Below are 14,850 nucleotides of genomic sequence, written 5' to 3' on the forward strand. Positions count from 1 at the left end.
TTGTAACTCCAGAGTGAGGCACAAGCATGGTGAGCAGCCTTTTATACTGGGCTCTGCACATCCATGCAGGGGACCCTCAGGTCTCCCACCGCAGTGCCCTTAGGTGGACAGCCTCTGCCACAGGGGCAGGAAACCCCAGTCTCCTCCAGTTGCACCCTCTAGTGGTGCCAGCATAGTATACACACAGTGTAAACCTTATTGATAGTACATCAGGTAACAAGTCTCCATCTTATGCAACTATTCAGTGACTACACAGAGAGTATATCTATAGTCTGCATATATAACACCGCCAATCTCTTTCTTCCACACCCCTCCCCCCGGCCTTTCCAATCCCTCCTCTCCATTCCCCAACTGCAGCCTGATGCCGTAAGTTTACCCACCCAACAGCCAGCCATCCCTTCCATCTGGCTGGCTGCAGCCGGAAAATTAAGACAAAAAAATATTAATCGGACCTGACTCGAACGCAAAACTGCCTCACCCCACTTCCTCCCCATAAATATCGGGCCATATTTTCCAAGGCGTGTGAGGCCTCTTTATTCTTCCTACCAAAATGTACTACCTCATACTTATCTATATTGAAATTTGTTTGCCAATACAAGCCCATTCTGCAATACTATTAACATCTTCCTGTATTTTTCTGCCATCCTCCCTGTATTAGCTACAACCCCCCCCCCCCCCCGAATTTACAGTCATCTGTAAATTTTGAAACTGTACGTCCGATTCCCGAGTCCAAATCATTTATGTAAATGGTGAACAACAGTGGTTCACGCACCAATCCTTATGAAACACCACTCTCTCTTCTGTTTTGCAGCCGGTTTGCTATCCATTCTGCTACTTGTCTCCTGACTCCACATGTTCTGAACTTTGAGTGCACTATGCGGTATCTTATCGAAGGCTTTTTGGAAATCCAAATGTATTACGTTTACTGCATTACGCTTGTCTACCCTTTCTGTTACTTTCAAGAATTAAATAAGGTTGGTCAAACATGACCTTCCTTTGTGTTACCCGTGCTTACTACTCTCTTATATTTTCAGTTTCTCTTTCTATTACATCAATTATGATTCAATTCTACCTGCCAATGTTAATTTAAAAAGACTATACCTAGTAACTTATGTTCTATCATTTGTAGAATGCTGACACTGTTGTGGATGATTTATATATACAGATTACTTTGGGAAAAAAAATTCCATTTAATCTTAAATGTCTCGTATCGGTTAAGTTTCATGATAGACCGTAATTTGCAGCCCCTACGGGCACGTACGATATGCACATGCACCCGTAGGGGGCTGCTCAAGTTCTGGGTTCAGGCATGCGCTGCTCATGCGCAAAAACTGGAACTTGCGAACTGTCAAGATGAGCACACATCCCCAGGAAAAGGGCCTCCGCGGGCGGAGAGTTGAGCTATTTGTCCAACATCTGCCCAGCGAATGCCCGTGAAATTATTACACCTGGTTTAAAAAATATATATTTTTTTTTCATTCATTTAAACATTAAAACACATATACAATAAGGTAAGGTTATTTTTAGCCCCTTTAAAACATTTAAATTTATTTTTCAAAAAATAAAATTTTTTGTTTAAATATTTAATTATATTGTATTTTAATTAATTTTAAATATGTAATGTTTTTTATTTATTATGGTAAATGTATTTTTTATGTGATCCCCATTCATGCTTATGGGGAGGAATCCCCACAAGCATGAATGGGGATCCCTTTCTTTGGTTGGACTGGCCCACGTGATCCCAGGGACGCTTGCGAATTGCGTGTACCTCTGGGATACGTGGGCCTCTACGCATGTCTGCGTATAGAGGCCCAGGACCGCAAGTCTCCGTGGATCCCGTGGCAGAAGGTATGTTCGTAGAGGTTTCGATGGTTGGAGGCATCCGCCCGCAGGAAAACTCCGATTGTAAATTCAGGCCCAATATGTTTTGAAAAATATTTCTTGAGCAGATGAATCCAAAAATACACTACATTCTTTATACTATATTTCAATAATTCATTAAAAATATTGGCCTCATTTCTATTCCTTTAATGATAGAAATGCAGTTATAAAACATCTCGGAATCCCTCCTTATATATTTAATCTTTGTATAAAATTAGGAAAATCTCTGGAGGAAAATCACTCCAGCAACATAGTCGCTTTAAATTGTCATACATCCATCGCATGAATCTGTCCCTGCAAACCTCTACATAATCACAAGGTGACCTTCACTGCATGCTCTGTTTTTTCCTTCCTCTAAGGCACAGATTGTTTACCCTGAGGGAAAGTATTTTTTCAAATTTTAGAGCAAATGGATCCATTGCTTTTAGGCGATCAGTGATGGGAAGAATCTCCTGATTGGCAATGTTCAAGGGATGGATGAAGGGAGTTATCTACTTGCCTGTGGAGGTTAAATTTCATTTGAAGACGACTGTGCCTACTGAATCTATAATTTTTTCATTACTTAAAATGTTAAAAACCTAATTTTTTATCTGAATATTGCTCTGCAAACAAATAGTAAAGGATTGTGTAGTGCATATTTTTAAACCAAATATTCAAGACACTGAAGTCTTCATGTAACAGTAGTCCAGAATGAAAGATGCAGGGAATGTACAACATTTACAGAAAAGGTCTGCCCATTCTAAATGTAGCTATAAATAAAACGATAAAATTGGTATTTTGACGACAGAACAGAGAAAAGTTAGATGATGTAAATTAATATAAGCTGTAAAATATTGGCCTTTGACATTATGTACGTCATTTCTTGCTTCAAAATGTTTTCCTCCACATCCTCCACCCCCCCCCCTCCCCCCCCCCCAACCCTTCCTCCAGCCCAGTTTCCTGTATTCTCTGGTGGTTGGAAGGATTGGGTGGGCTTGTATTGCAACTTTTGTGATTATTGTCTACATTCTGTGATTGCGATTGACAGTAGTACTAATTAAAGGGAACAAGGCTCACTTATCCGCTTTGGCACTATTTAGTTCTCCATCTACCAGCCAACCTGAGAACGAATGAAACTCGCCCAATTGCAGCAAACAAGTTTGAGTGACGGGCAGCACTCAGAATTAAATTAATTACCTTTTGCTTGAGAGTTCAGAGTTCAACTGCTGAACGACTTGACTGGCTCAATATACTGGAAGACTTCAGTTTTGATATACTTTCACATATGATTTCAAAGAATGGTGGCATGACTTAGTTATGTCCACTTTCTGGGCCGAATCTGTTTGTTGCAGTTTGTGTGTGTGTGTATGTATAAATAATGGACGTGCTTATTTGTACTGCCAAAATGGCTGCCATGCTCCACCCTTTGTCTATAATTAGTCCCCTTGGAAGATAAGCCGCACCCTGCAGTTTCATTGGAATGTGTAACTGGAACCGCCCATCCCAAGGTCTCAATGCCTTTGCAAATTGTAATTCGATCCACTTTGACTTCCTGAAGCGACAGAGCTCCCCAGAAGACAGCAAGGGACAGCCAAAGTGCCTTACCTCAGTCCAAGTGCATGCCGCCCCAGCCGACGTGCCTTACCCCAGCGCAAGTGCATGCCTACCCACCACCCCATCATACATGGGGCAGGCATTGTGTACGGATTATTAACAGTTTTATTGGCTATGAAGTGACTAGTGAGTGTCTTGATTTCTGAATATCATCCACTCCAACGATGTCCTTTGTAGGGGGTTGTAAGAACGTGATCTGTCTTCCCTGAGTTCTCCCTCTCCCCTCCGATTTACCCCCCCCACCCCCGTGTCTCTCCTCTCCCCCCACCCCCGTGTCTCTCCTCTCCCCCCACCCCCGTGTCTCTCCTCTCCCCCCACCCCCGTGTCTCTCCTCTCCCCCCACCCCCGTGTCTCTCCTCTCCCCCCACCCCCGTGTCTCTCCTCTCCCCCCACCCCCGTGTCTCTCCTCTCCCCCCACCCCCGTGTCTCTCCTCTCCTCTCCCCCCACCCCCGTGTCTCTCCTCTCCTCTCCCCCCACCCCCGTGTCTCTCCTCTCCTCTCCCCCCCACCCCCGTGTCTCTCCTCTCCTCTCCCCCCACCCCCGTGTCTCTCCTCTCCTCTCCCCCCACCCCCGTGTCTCTCCTCTCCTCTCCCCCCACCCCCGTGTCTCTCCTCTCCTCTCCCCCCACCCCCGTGTCTCTCCTCTCCTCTCCCCCCACCCCCGTGTCTCTCCTCTCCTCTCCCCCCACCCCCGTGTCTCTCCTCTCCTCTCCCCCCACCCCCGTGTCTCTCCTCTCCTCTCCCCCCACCCCCGTGTCTCTCCTCTCCTCTCCCCCCACCCCCGTGTCTCTCCTCTCCTCTCCCCCCACCCCCGTGTCTCTCCTCTCCCCCCACCCCCGTGTCTCTCCTCTCCCCCCACCCCCGTGTCTCTCCTCTCCCCCCACCCCCGTGTCTCTCCTCTCCCCCCACCCCCGTGTCTCTCCTCTCCCCCCACCCCCGTGTCTCTCCTCTCCCCCCACCCCCGTGTCTCTCCTCTCCCCCCACCCCCGTGTCTCTCCTCTCCCCCCACCCCCGTGTCTCTCCTCTCCCCTCACCCCCGTGTCTCTCCTCTTCCCCCCACTCCCGTGTCTCTCCTCTCCCCCCACCCCCGTGTCTCTCCTCTCCCCCCACCCCCGTGTCTCTCCTCTCCCCCCACCCCCGTGTCTCTCCTCTCCCCCCACCCCCGTGTCTCTCCTCTCCCCCCACCCCCGTGTCTCTCCTCTCCCCCCACCCCCGTGTCTCTCCTCTCCCCCCACCCCCGTGTCTCTCCTCTCCCCCCACCCCCGTGTCTCTCCTCTCCCCCCACCCCCGTGTCTCTCCTCTCCCCCCACCCCCGTGTCTCTCCTCTCCCCCCACCCCCGTGTCTCTCCTCTCCCCCCACCCCCGTGTCTCTCCTCTTCCCCCCACCCCCGTGTCTCTCCTCTTCCCCCCACCCCCGTGTCTCTCCTCTTCCCCCCACCCCCGTGTCTCTCCTCTTCCCCCCACCCCCGTGTCTCTCCTCTTCCCCCCACCCCCGTGTCTCTCCTCTCCCCCCACCCCCGTGTCTCTCCTCTCCCCTTGCAGTCAGATTCAGGTGAATTTATAATGGGGAATAAAGAAATGGCAGACCAATTGAACAAATACTGTGGTTGTCTTCACAAAGGAAGACACAAATAACCTTCCGATTGTACTCGGGGACAGTAGGTCTCGTGAGAAGGAGGTACTGAACGATATCCTTATTAGGCGGGAAATTGTGTGAGGGAAATTAATGGGATTGAAGGCCGATAAATCCCCAGGGATAGTTTGCATCCCAGAGTACTTAAGGAAGTAGCCCTAGAAATAGTGGATGATTTGGTGATCATTTTCCAACAGTCTGTTGACTCTGGATCAGTTCCGATGGACTGGAGGGTAGCTAATGTAACACCACTTTTTTAAAAAAGGTGGGAGAGAAAAAACGGGTAATTATAGACCGGTTAGCCTGACATCAGTAGTGGGGAAAATGTTGGAATCAATCATTAAGGACGAAATAGTAGCGCATTTGGAAAGCAGTGACAGGATCGGACCAATTCAGCATGGATTTATGAAAGGAAAATCATGCTCGACGAATCTTCTGGAATTTTTTGAGGATGTAACTAGCAGAGTGGACAAGGGAGAACCAGTGAATGTGGTGTATTTGGACTTTCAAAAGGCTTTTGACAAGGTCCCGCACAAGAGATTGGTGTGCAAAATCAAAGCGCATGGTATTGGGGGTAATGTACTGACGTGGATAGAGAACTAGTTGGCAGACAGGAAGCAGAGAGTCGGGATAAATGGGTCCTTTTCAGAATGGCAGGCAGTGACTAGTGGAGTGCCGCAGGGTTCAGTGCTGGGACCCCAGCTCTTTACAATGTACATTAACGATTTAGATGAAGGAATTGAGTGTAATATCTCCAAGTTTGCGGATGACACTAAGCTGGGTGGCGGTGTGAGCTGTGAGGAGGATGCTAAGTGGCTGCAGGATGACTTGGACAGTTTAGGTGAGTGGGCAAATGCATGGCAGATGCAGTATAATGTGGCTAAATGTGAGATCCATTTTGGGGGCAAAAACACGAAGGCAGAATATTATCTGAATGGCGGCAGATTAGGAAAAGGGGAGGTGCAACGAGACCTGGATGTCATGGTTCATCAGTCACTGAAAGTGGGCATGCAGGTACAGCAGACGGTGAAGAAGGCAACTGGTATGTTAGCTTTCATAGCTAGGGGATTTGAGTATAGGAGCAGGGAGGTCTTACTGCAGTTGTACAGGGCCTTAGTGAGGCCTCACCTGGAATATTGTGTACAGTTTTGGTCTCCTAATCTGAGGAAGGACGTTCTTGCTATTGAGGAAGTGCAGCGAAGGTTCACCAAACTGATTCCAGGGATGGCTGGATTGTCATATGAGGAGAGACTGGATCAACTGGGCCTTTATTCACTGGAGTTTAGAAGGATGAGAGGGGATCTCTTAGAAATGCACAAGATACTGATGGGACTGGACAGGTTAGATGCGGGAAGAATGTTCCCGATGTTGGGGAAGTCCAGAACCAGGGGACATAGTCTTAGGATAAGGGGTAGGCCATTTAGGACTGAGATGAGGGGAAACTTCTTCACTCAGAGAGTTGTTAACCTGTGGAATTCTCTGCCGCAGAGAGTTGTTGATGCCAGCTCATTGGATATATTCAAGAGGGAGTTAGATATGGCCCTTCGGGCTAAGAGGATCAAGGGGTATAGAGAAAAAGCAGGAAAGGGATACTGGGGGAATGATCAGCCATGATCTTATTGAATGGCAGTGCAGGCTCGAAGGGCCAAATGGCCTACTCCTGCATCTATTTTCTATGTTTCTATGTTACGAGGGACTGCCTATGATGATGATGATTTGTCCGAGCTGATCTCCACCCCAGCCATAAATAGATCCACTACGCGGTTGAAGAAACTTTATGAATCAGTGTTCAGCCCACGAGCCGGCAGCCTATTCTAACACTAAACATTTTGAACACTTCAAATCAGCAAAGTATCCCAATTGGTCGAAACCCACCTCAGACTTTCACCTGAGATCCGGATCATTATAGTCCTAATCATTCAAGGGATGTGCAGTCATTGTTAATTGTACTTAACTGGTGTATCAGAATTGAGTGTTAATTGTATGAGATGGTGAGATTTAATTGGAGACTTCCTTGCTCTCATATATAAATGGGCGTAAACTGGGGAAGGGTTGCAAATTTATTTAAGGGATGCGCAGTATGTAATGTGTCTCTATGTGAATAATGGTTTATAAGCAACTAAGCTTCAGTTTTTCTACTGGCTGTACTGGAAAGTGGGGAGAAAGGGAGCACTTTGTTTGCCTACTTGTTTGCTCTGGATTGGGAGAGGGAGAGTGAGGAAGAACTACAGCTTCGACAACTGGAAAAAAAAAGTAACATCTATTTGACAGGAGAGAGACTACTCCCAACCAAAGGTAAATGTAAAGTCGGAATTGGTGCACTTCCTCTTCAAGATTATTATCTGTATGTGGGGGGAGGACAGAAGACAAAGGCTGAAAGATTGAGAGGGGTGTGAGTGTGTATGTGCTCTTTCAAAATTAACTAGGCTACACACACTTCAAAACATTGCCTGGCTTGGGACAGCTGGAGCTGCCCGGGTGAAGTTTTTTTTTCCTTTTCTAAGACACGGTGGAGGACTGTGCCTGGACAGTTCCAGCTGTCCTGGGTGAAGACATCTCTCCCTTACCAGGAAGATCCTAAAGATTTATAATTAATAACTCACCTACTCATCGAGCACTGTTTTGAGTGGTGACCCCACATCTGCAGCCTCGCTTCTTCCTTCCTTCCTTCCTTACCCCTCTCTCCATATCTCACTCTTCAGAGGCAACCTCTCCTTTGTTATTATTGTTTGTTTACTCTTTTTTTTGAGCGGGTGGAGAAGGTGCCTCTCCCATCCTGTCACCACAGGAGGTGGTGTTTTTTATTTCTTTTAATGGGGTGAAGAACTTCACTTAGCCCATCATTGACATCAAGGCATGTGTCAAAGCCATGACTGGGGTTGTCGGCCCTTCAGCAATCGTTGCCGCCTCGAAAATATACGGGAAGGCTATGTTCTTCCTGTGATCTCAGTGGGCAGTGTTCCTGGCTCTTAATAAGGGACTCATGGTGGGAAGGACCTTCCTGGCGGGAAGATCCCCTCGAGGCCACCGTGCAGCAAATTATTTTATTCAGTGCCCCGCCCTTTATCTCCAGTGAGCTCCTCCCCAACTTACTGGGGGAGGTGAGGTCAGGGATAGCGCCGATCCCGCTTGGCTTCAGGGAGGCCAGTCTCTGTCATGTCTTCGCCTTCCGGCGCCAGCTTTATGTTCAGCTGGTGAGGGAGGACACAGAGTGGATTCGTGGTTATCCACCAGGAGATACTCTACCGCGTCTTCTGGACGTCAGACGATGTGCGGTGTCATGCCTTCAAGGAGGTGGGGCATGTACATGAAAACTTCTCCGTCTCCAAGGCTGAAAAACAACTAAGGCTGACACGGTCATTGCCCCCGTCCCCGCGCTAGTAACACCAAATGCACGGTCGACATTGGAGGCCAATACCATCGCAGCCTCTGGCGGGGCAGGGTGGGTGGGGGGAGAGGGAGGGAGGGAGAGAGAGAGAGAAAAAACCTCGGGCTGAGGTTTTTCCCTCAAAAGAAAAAGTGCGTGCAGTCCCATACCCGAGCTCATTAGCGATCCCGAGCCTGCAATTGTGCCCGCTTCTGCAGAAAACTTGCAACCCACAGTCGGGCTCGAGATAAGGAGCCAAAAACAGAAGGTGGAGGTGGAGGCCTCTGCCGACGTGGATGTCTCCCTCCCTCTGCACATCTCCAGGAGGAAGAGACGAAGGCGCCGTTCCTTGGAAGCAGAGGAAGGCTCATGTCCCTTCGTGGAAGAAGTGACAGCACCCATGCAGGTTCTGCGGCGTCCCCCAGCACCACCATCTCGCACAGTCGGTGGGAGTCGCCCATCCCTCGGGAGGGTGAGACAGATCCATCCATCCAGCTTGTGCCTCGGTGGGGTGGGGGCATGGATCTGCACAATATAACACCGTCACTTGTAGCCAGGTCGGGTGTCCTGGAGTCTGGGGCGGGCGAGGCCGCGGAGGCTAAGGTCACCCAACCCCACCCTGACATCCTGAGTTTTTTAAGCAGCGTGGTCCAAAATCCGGCAAAATCCGAAATCCGACATGGATTCAGTCGAGGATTCCGGATTTCAGACTATTGATTTTATTATCTGAAATCCAGAATCATCGACCGAATCTGTGGTGGATTTTGGGTTTTGCCGGATTTTGGACCTTGCTGCTCGCCAATTCACACTGCTCCTCGCCGATTAACTCCGTTGCTTGCCAATTCACGCCAATCCTCTGCTCGCCGCTTACCGATTCACGCTGCTCCAATTGCTGCAGCTCCTCGCTGCCCGCCGGTTCCCGCGGCCCTCGGCGATGTGCTTTTTACCGGTTTCCTCGTCCCTCGCTGTCCGATATCTTGGCCACCTCAAAAATGTCCGGATTCCGGACAACTCCATCTGGGATGCGCAAAATGTCCGGTTTTCAGACAATTCCGGTTTTCGGAGTTCCGGATTCGGGTCGTTGTACCTGTACTATAAAAGCGGGGTCATAGGTAATGGAAAAGCTCTGGGAAGGTAATAGGTCATGATGGTAAGACGCTACTTGTCAAACATGGTAATCAAACTGTTGAGATTCATTCCTCACGATTAATTGGAATTAATTATAAAATCTCAGACTCCGAGCAATTGATTGAAGTAAACCAGGCACCTTGTACCTCAAATGTTCATGATATTTTTTGATAAGGGTACTGCGGAACAGAATGAAGTGGATCAAGGGCTGGATAGAGATAATGTGAGTGATCATGACGCAAATGACCGAGCTATCTCATCCACAGAGCAGTTGGGTGGGTACACAGGTGACATGTTCCAAAAGGGACTAATGAATGTAGAGATGCAACAATTTTGAGACGTGCAGGAAAAGCTACTGCTAACTTTAAATTTTGGTTGAATGTTCAGGATGATGGCCAAGAAGCAAGGTCCGTGGACTGGCAGAATGAGGTGAAAGAGTGGAAAGTTAGAAAACTAGTAGTGATGGGGAGTCCAAAAGTAACTCTCACGTCTGAAAACTGTCACGAACAAGAGAAAGAGTCTCCGATAGTGTAAGAGGGGGATCGCGCAGTAAAAGCCCCAACGGGCAAAGAAGTGGAATTAGAGGCTGTAGTTTGAAATGACCAGATAAAGAAACAAAGACCACAGAACAGACAAGTTGAAGTCCTCATGATTATGAAATTTTGGTGGCTGCCAATAAACTCGAGGATAAACGAATGAAAGGCAAGCAAAGGGATTAAGATAGCTGGAAAGAATTTGGTGTTTATTCTGAGGTACCAGATAAGGGTCAACCAGCTTTGTCGCATGGATAGGTTTGTACTGAAAAAGTCCTTGCAGATGGGACTTATAAGGCTAAAGCGAGGTTGGTAGCTTGGGGTTTTGAAGAGACATTGGGTGATACAGATGTTAGAGTGGACTCTCCCACTGCTGGAAAAGTAATCTTTAAAAATATGTGGCTCTTTTGGCCACATATTCATGGGAGTGTAGGTCAATTGACATAAAAGCTGCATTTCTACAGGGCGATGCTTAACAGAGAGGTGTTTCTGAAACCGCCTCGAGACAGCAGATGCAGAGAGAAAACTGCAGAAACTAAATAAATGCGTCTGTGGCCTGAATGATGCTTCCAGGGTATGGTACTTTTCGGTGAGATCTGTTGTGTTCAATTAAAATCAGATCACGCAACCTTTCAGGCATATTCACGATGCATGTTCATGATTTCTTATGGGGTGGTACTGCGGCATTTGAGAAATTTATCATTAATGAGATTAATGAGAATTTAAAATTGGGAATCAGACCTGCGGAACTTTTAAATATATTGGTTTAGATATCAAGCGAAGTAGCTCGAGTAAAACTAAATCAACAGTCCTATCTAAAGAGTGTTACTTCCGTCCTAGTTAATTGTACTGGGTCATCACAGCAAAGTTGTGTTATATTTAAAGAAGAGACAGAGCAATTGCGAAGCTTGATTGGTCAGTTGAACTGATTTTGCGCTCAGACTAGACCAAATGCTAGTTTTGATGTGTTGGAGTTAAGTACTTCAATGAAACATCCCACATTAGAGAATATTTTAAGAGGAAATAAAGCATGAACAAAATTAAATCTGAATAAATGCGCACTTAATTTCCCATCCTTAGGTGACCCAAAGAACATGAAGCCAGTTGTTTTTAGGGATGCTTCTCAAGTTGATCTTCGTGATGAGTATTTTAGTGCCGCTGGTTTCATAATGTTTCTTACAGATGAGAATGGGAAATGTTATCCTTTAGCCTGGGAATCTATGAAAGTAAAGAGTTGTGAAAAGTACTCTGGCTTCTGAAACACTGGCTCAGGCGGAGGCAGTGGATATGGGATTCTATTTGGCAAATATCTTGAGTGACATCCTGTACAATGGGAGTATGGAAAATAGTGTACCCATCGATTGTCATATAGACAATTGTTCACTGGGATAATGTACAGTCTACAGAAAATGTGAGTCAAGAAAGGTTGCAGATTAACCTTGCTGGCTTGAAAGAAATGCTGGAGAAAATGGAAATCTCCAAAATTGAAGGGGATTGTTTTGCAGAAAGAACTGCATGTACACAGAAATTGTTGCACAGAGAATGAAGCCTTTAATATATATATTTATTTAAATATATTTTATTTAAAGAAAAGAGGGGAATCTGTTAATTGTACTTAAGTGGTGTATAAGAATTGAGTGTTAATTGTATACAGGTGGTGAGATTTAACTGAGGAGTCTCTTGCTCTTGTATAAATGGGAATAGGCTGGGGAAGCGTTGCAATCTTATCTAAGGAATGCACAGTATCTAATGTGTGTCTGTGAATCAAGACTTGTAAGTAACTAAAGACTAGGGGGCCGAAGTTACCCCCTGCCCCAAACGGGGGACACCTTCCATTTTATGTTTTCTTCACCACAACCCATGGGGCAGAGATACCGGACAAATTCAGCTGAGAGAATATTTTTGGGGGTCGGGGCGGAAGTTGTGACAACTGCGGTGCAGAAGTGCCCTTTCAGTCGGTCGGCCGCCCCGACCAGTCATCAGCGCGACGTGTCACAACATCCCTCCACTTCAGTTAAAGGGAAGGGCTGTTGCAAGATCTGTACAAAGTTCAGTTTGGCCCACTGGGCCACCAGGGAAGGGGGTGCCAGGCTGCCTGTTGGGGGTCCATAGAAGCACAGAAATCTACAGCGCAGAAGGAGGCCATTTTGGCCCATCGTGTCCGTGCCGGCCAACAAAGAGCCACAGGGCCCTCTGTCAACAACCCTGAAGGTTACATATAAACCGATGAACAATGGCGAAAAGGTAAAGAGCATCCGGTCCAACCAGTCTGCCCTACACAACTGCAACACTCCCTGCTCCACAACATTCTACACACCACCCCAACCAGAGCCATGTGATCTCCTGGGAGAGGCAAAAAAAAGATTTTTAAAACCCAGGCCAATTGGGGGAAAAAATCAGGGAAAATTCCTCTCCGACCCATCCAGGCAATCGAAACTAGTCCAGGAGATCACCCTGGCCGTATTCAATTCCCTGCAGTACTCACCATCATATCTGCGCCAGCCAACAAGAGGTTATCCAGTCGAATCCCACTTACCAGCGCTCGGTCCGTAACCTTGCAGGTTATGGCACTTCAAGTGCCCATCCAAGCACCTTTTTAAATGTGAGTGTTTCTGCATCCACCACCCTTCCAGGCAGTGGATGCACCCTTCTAGACCCCCATAACCCTCTGCGTGAAGAAGCTTCCCCTCAAATCCCCTCTAAACCTTCCACCAACTACCTCAAAACTATGCCCCCTCGTAATTGACCCCTCCACCAAGGGAAATAGGCCCTTGCTATCCAGTATATCCAGGCCCCTCAAAATTTTATACACCTCAATGAGGTCTCCTCTCAGCCTCCTCTGTTCCAATGAGAACAAACCCATCTGTCCTCATAGCTAAGATTCTCCATTCCAGACAGCATTCTCGTAAATCTCTTCTGCACCCTCTCTACACGTCCTTCCTATAAAATGGCGACCAGAACTGCACGCAGTACTCCAGCTGTGGCCTAACCAGAGTATTATACAATTTAAGCATAACCTCCCTGCTCTTGTATTCTTTACCTCGGCCAATAAAGGCAAGCATTCGTATGCCTCCTTAACTACCTTATCCACCTGGTCTGCTACTTTCAGGGATCTGTGGAAAAGCACTCCAAGGTCCTTTTGTTCACCTACACTACTGTTTAATGTGTATACCCTTTCCTTATTAGTCCTCCCCAAGTGCATTACCTCACACTTCTCGGGAACTAAATTCCATTTGCCACTGTTCTTCCCACCTGAACAGTAGATTGATATCCTCCTGCAGTCCATGACTTTCCTCTTCATTATCAACCACACAGCCAATTTTAGTGTCATCTGCAAACTTCTAAATCATACTCCTTGTATTCAAATCTAGATTATTGATGTATACCACAAAAAGCAAGAGACCCAATACTGAGCCCTGTGGAACCGCACTGGCAACATCCTTCCAGTCACAAAAACATCCATCAATCATTACCCTTTGCTTCCTATCTCGAAGCCAATTTTGGATCCAACTTGCCACTTTGCGCTGGTTTCTATGGGCTTTAGCCTTCGTGACCAGTCTACCATGTGGGACCTTATCAAAAGCTTTGCTAAAGTCCATATACACTACCCTCATTGACCCTCCGAGTTGCCTCGTGAAAAAATTCAATCAGATTAGTCAAACACGATCTTCCCTTAACAAATCCGCGCTGACTGTCCCGAATTAATCCATGCCTTTCTAAATATAGATTTATCTTGTCTTTCAGGATTTTTCCAATAATTTTCCCATCACTGAGGTTAGCCTGACAGTAATTACTCGGCCTATCCCTTTCTCCATTCTTAAACAAGGGTACCACATTCCCAGTCCTCCAGCACCATGCCCAAATCCAAAAAGGACTGGAAAATGATGGTCAAGGCCTCTGCTATTTCCTCTTTCACTTCGCTCGACAGCCTGGGATGCATTTCATCCAAGCCTGGGGACTTACCTACTTTCAAAGTTGTTAAACCCCATAATACTTCCTCTCTCTCTGTTTATTTCATTCAGAATCTCACACACCTTCTTGATAGCAGTATCTGCAGTGCCCCTTTCCTTTGTGAAAACATACACACAGTATTCATTAAGAACCATACCAACATCTTCCGCCTCCACACAAAGATTACTGTCGTGGTGTCTAATAGGCCCTACCCTTTCTTTAGTTATCCTCTTGCTCTTAATATATTTATAGAACATCTTTGGGTTTTCTTTGATTTTACTTGCCAAGAATTTTTCATGCTCCCTCTTAGCATTCCTAATATCCTTTTTAATTTTACCTCTGAACTTCCTATATTCCTCCAAAGATTCGACAGTATTTAGCCGTTGGTATATAACACAAGTTTCCTTTTATTCATTTATCCTCCCCTGTAAGTCCCGAGACATCAAGGGAGCTCTAGAATTGTTATTTCCACACTTTTTCTTTAAGGGCCACTCCTTGCATTTGTGTGCATAGCACCTGACTGTCCGGGGAGATCCCAAGGCCGATTCAGGGAACGAAGACGTTCGGGCCCCCAGCGGCGACTCGGCGTTCGGGCCCCCGGCGGCGTTCAGGCCTCTCCAGCGGCATCCAGGCATTCGGGCCCCTGGCAGTGTCCAGACCTCTCCCCGGCAGTGTCCAGACCTCTCCCCGGCAGTGTCCAGACCTCTCCCCGGCGGCATCCAGACCTGTCCCCAGCGGCGCTCAGGCATTCGGGCCCCCTTCGG

The 14,850-nt window shown here is 47.2% G+C and overlaps 1 protein-coding gene across 1 annotated transcript in view; it reads left to right on the forward strand.

The window, feature by feature from the left end:
- The first annotated feature begins 1,701 nt into the window (after positions 1-1,701).
- Positions 1,702-14,850, forward strand: part of LOC139266142 (protein diaphanous homolog 2) — a 403,303-nt gene continuing 390,154 nt past the window's right edge. Inside the window, exons 1-2 of the mRNA XM_070883986.1 lie at positions 1,702-1,848; positions 9,990-10,132. Of these exons, the coding sequence (XP_070740087.1) occupies positions 1,702-1,848; positions 9,990-10,132 (290 nt within the window). The remainder of the gene's footprint in view (positions 1,849-9,989; positions 10,133-14,850) is intronic.

Source organism: Pristiophorus japonicus, chromosome 6, assembly GCF_044704955.1.
Source record: "Pristiophorus japonicus isolate sPriJap1 chromosome 6, sPriJap1.hap1, whole genome shotgun sequence".
Classification (NCBI taxonomy): domain Eukaryota; kingdom Metazoa; phylum Chordata; class Chondrichthyes; family Pristiophoridae; genus Pristiophorus; species Pristiophorus japonicus.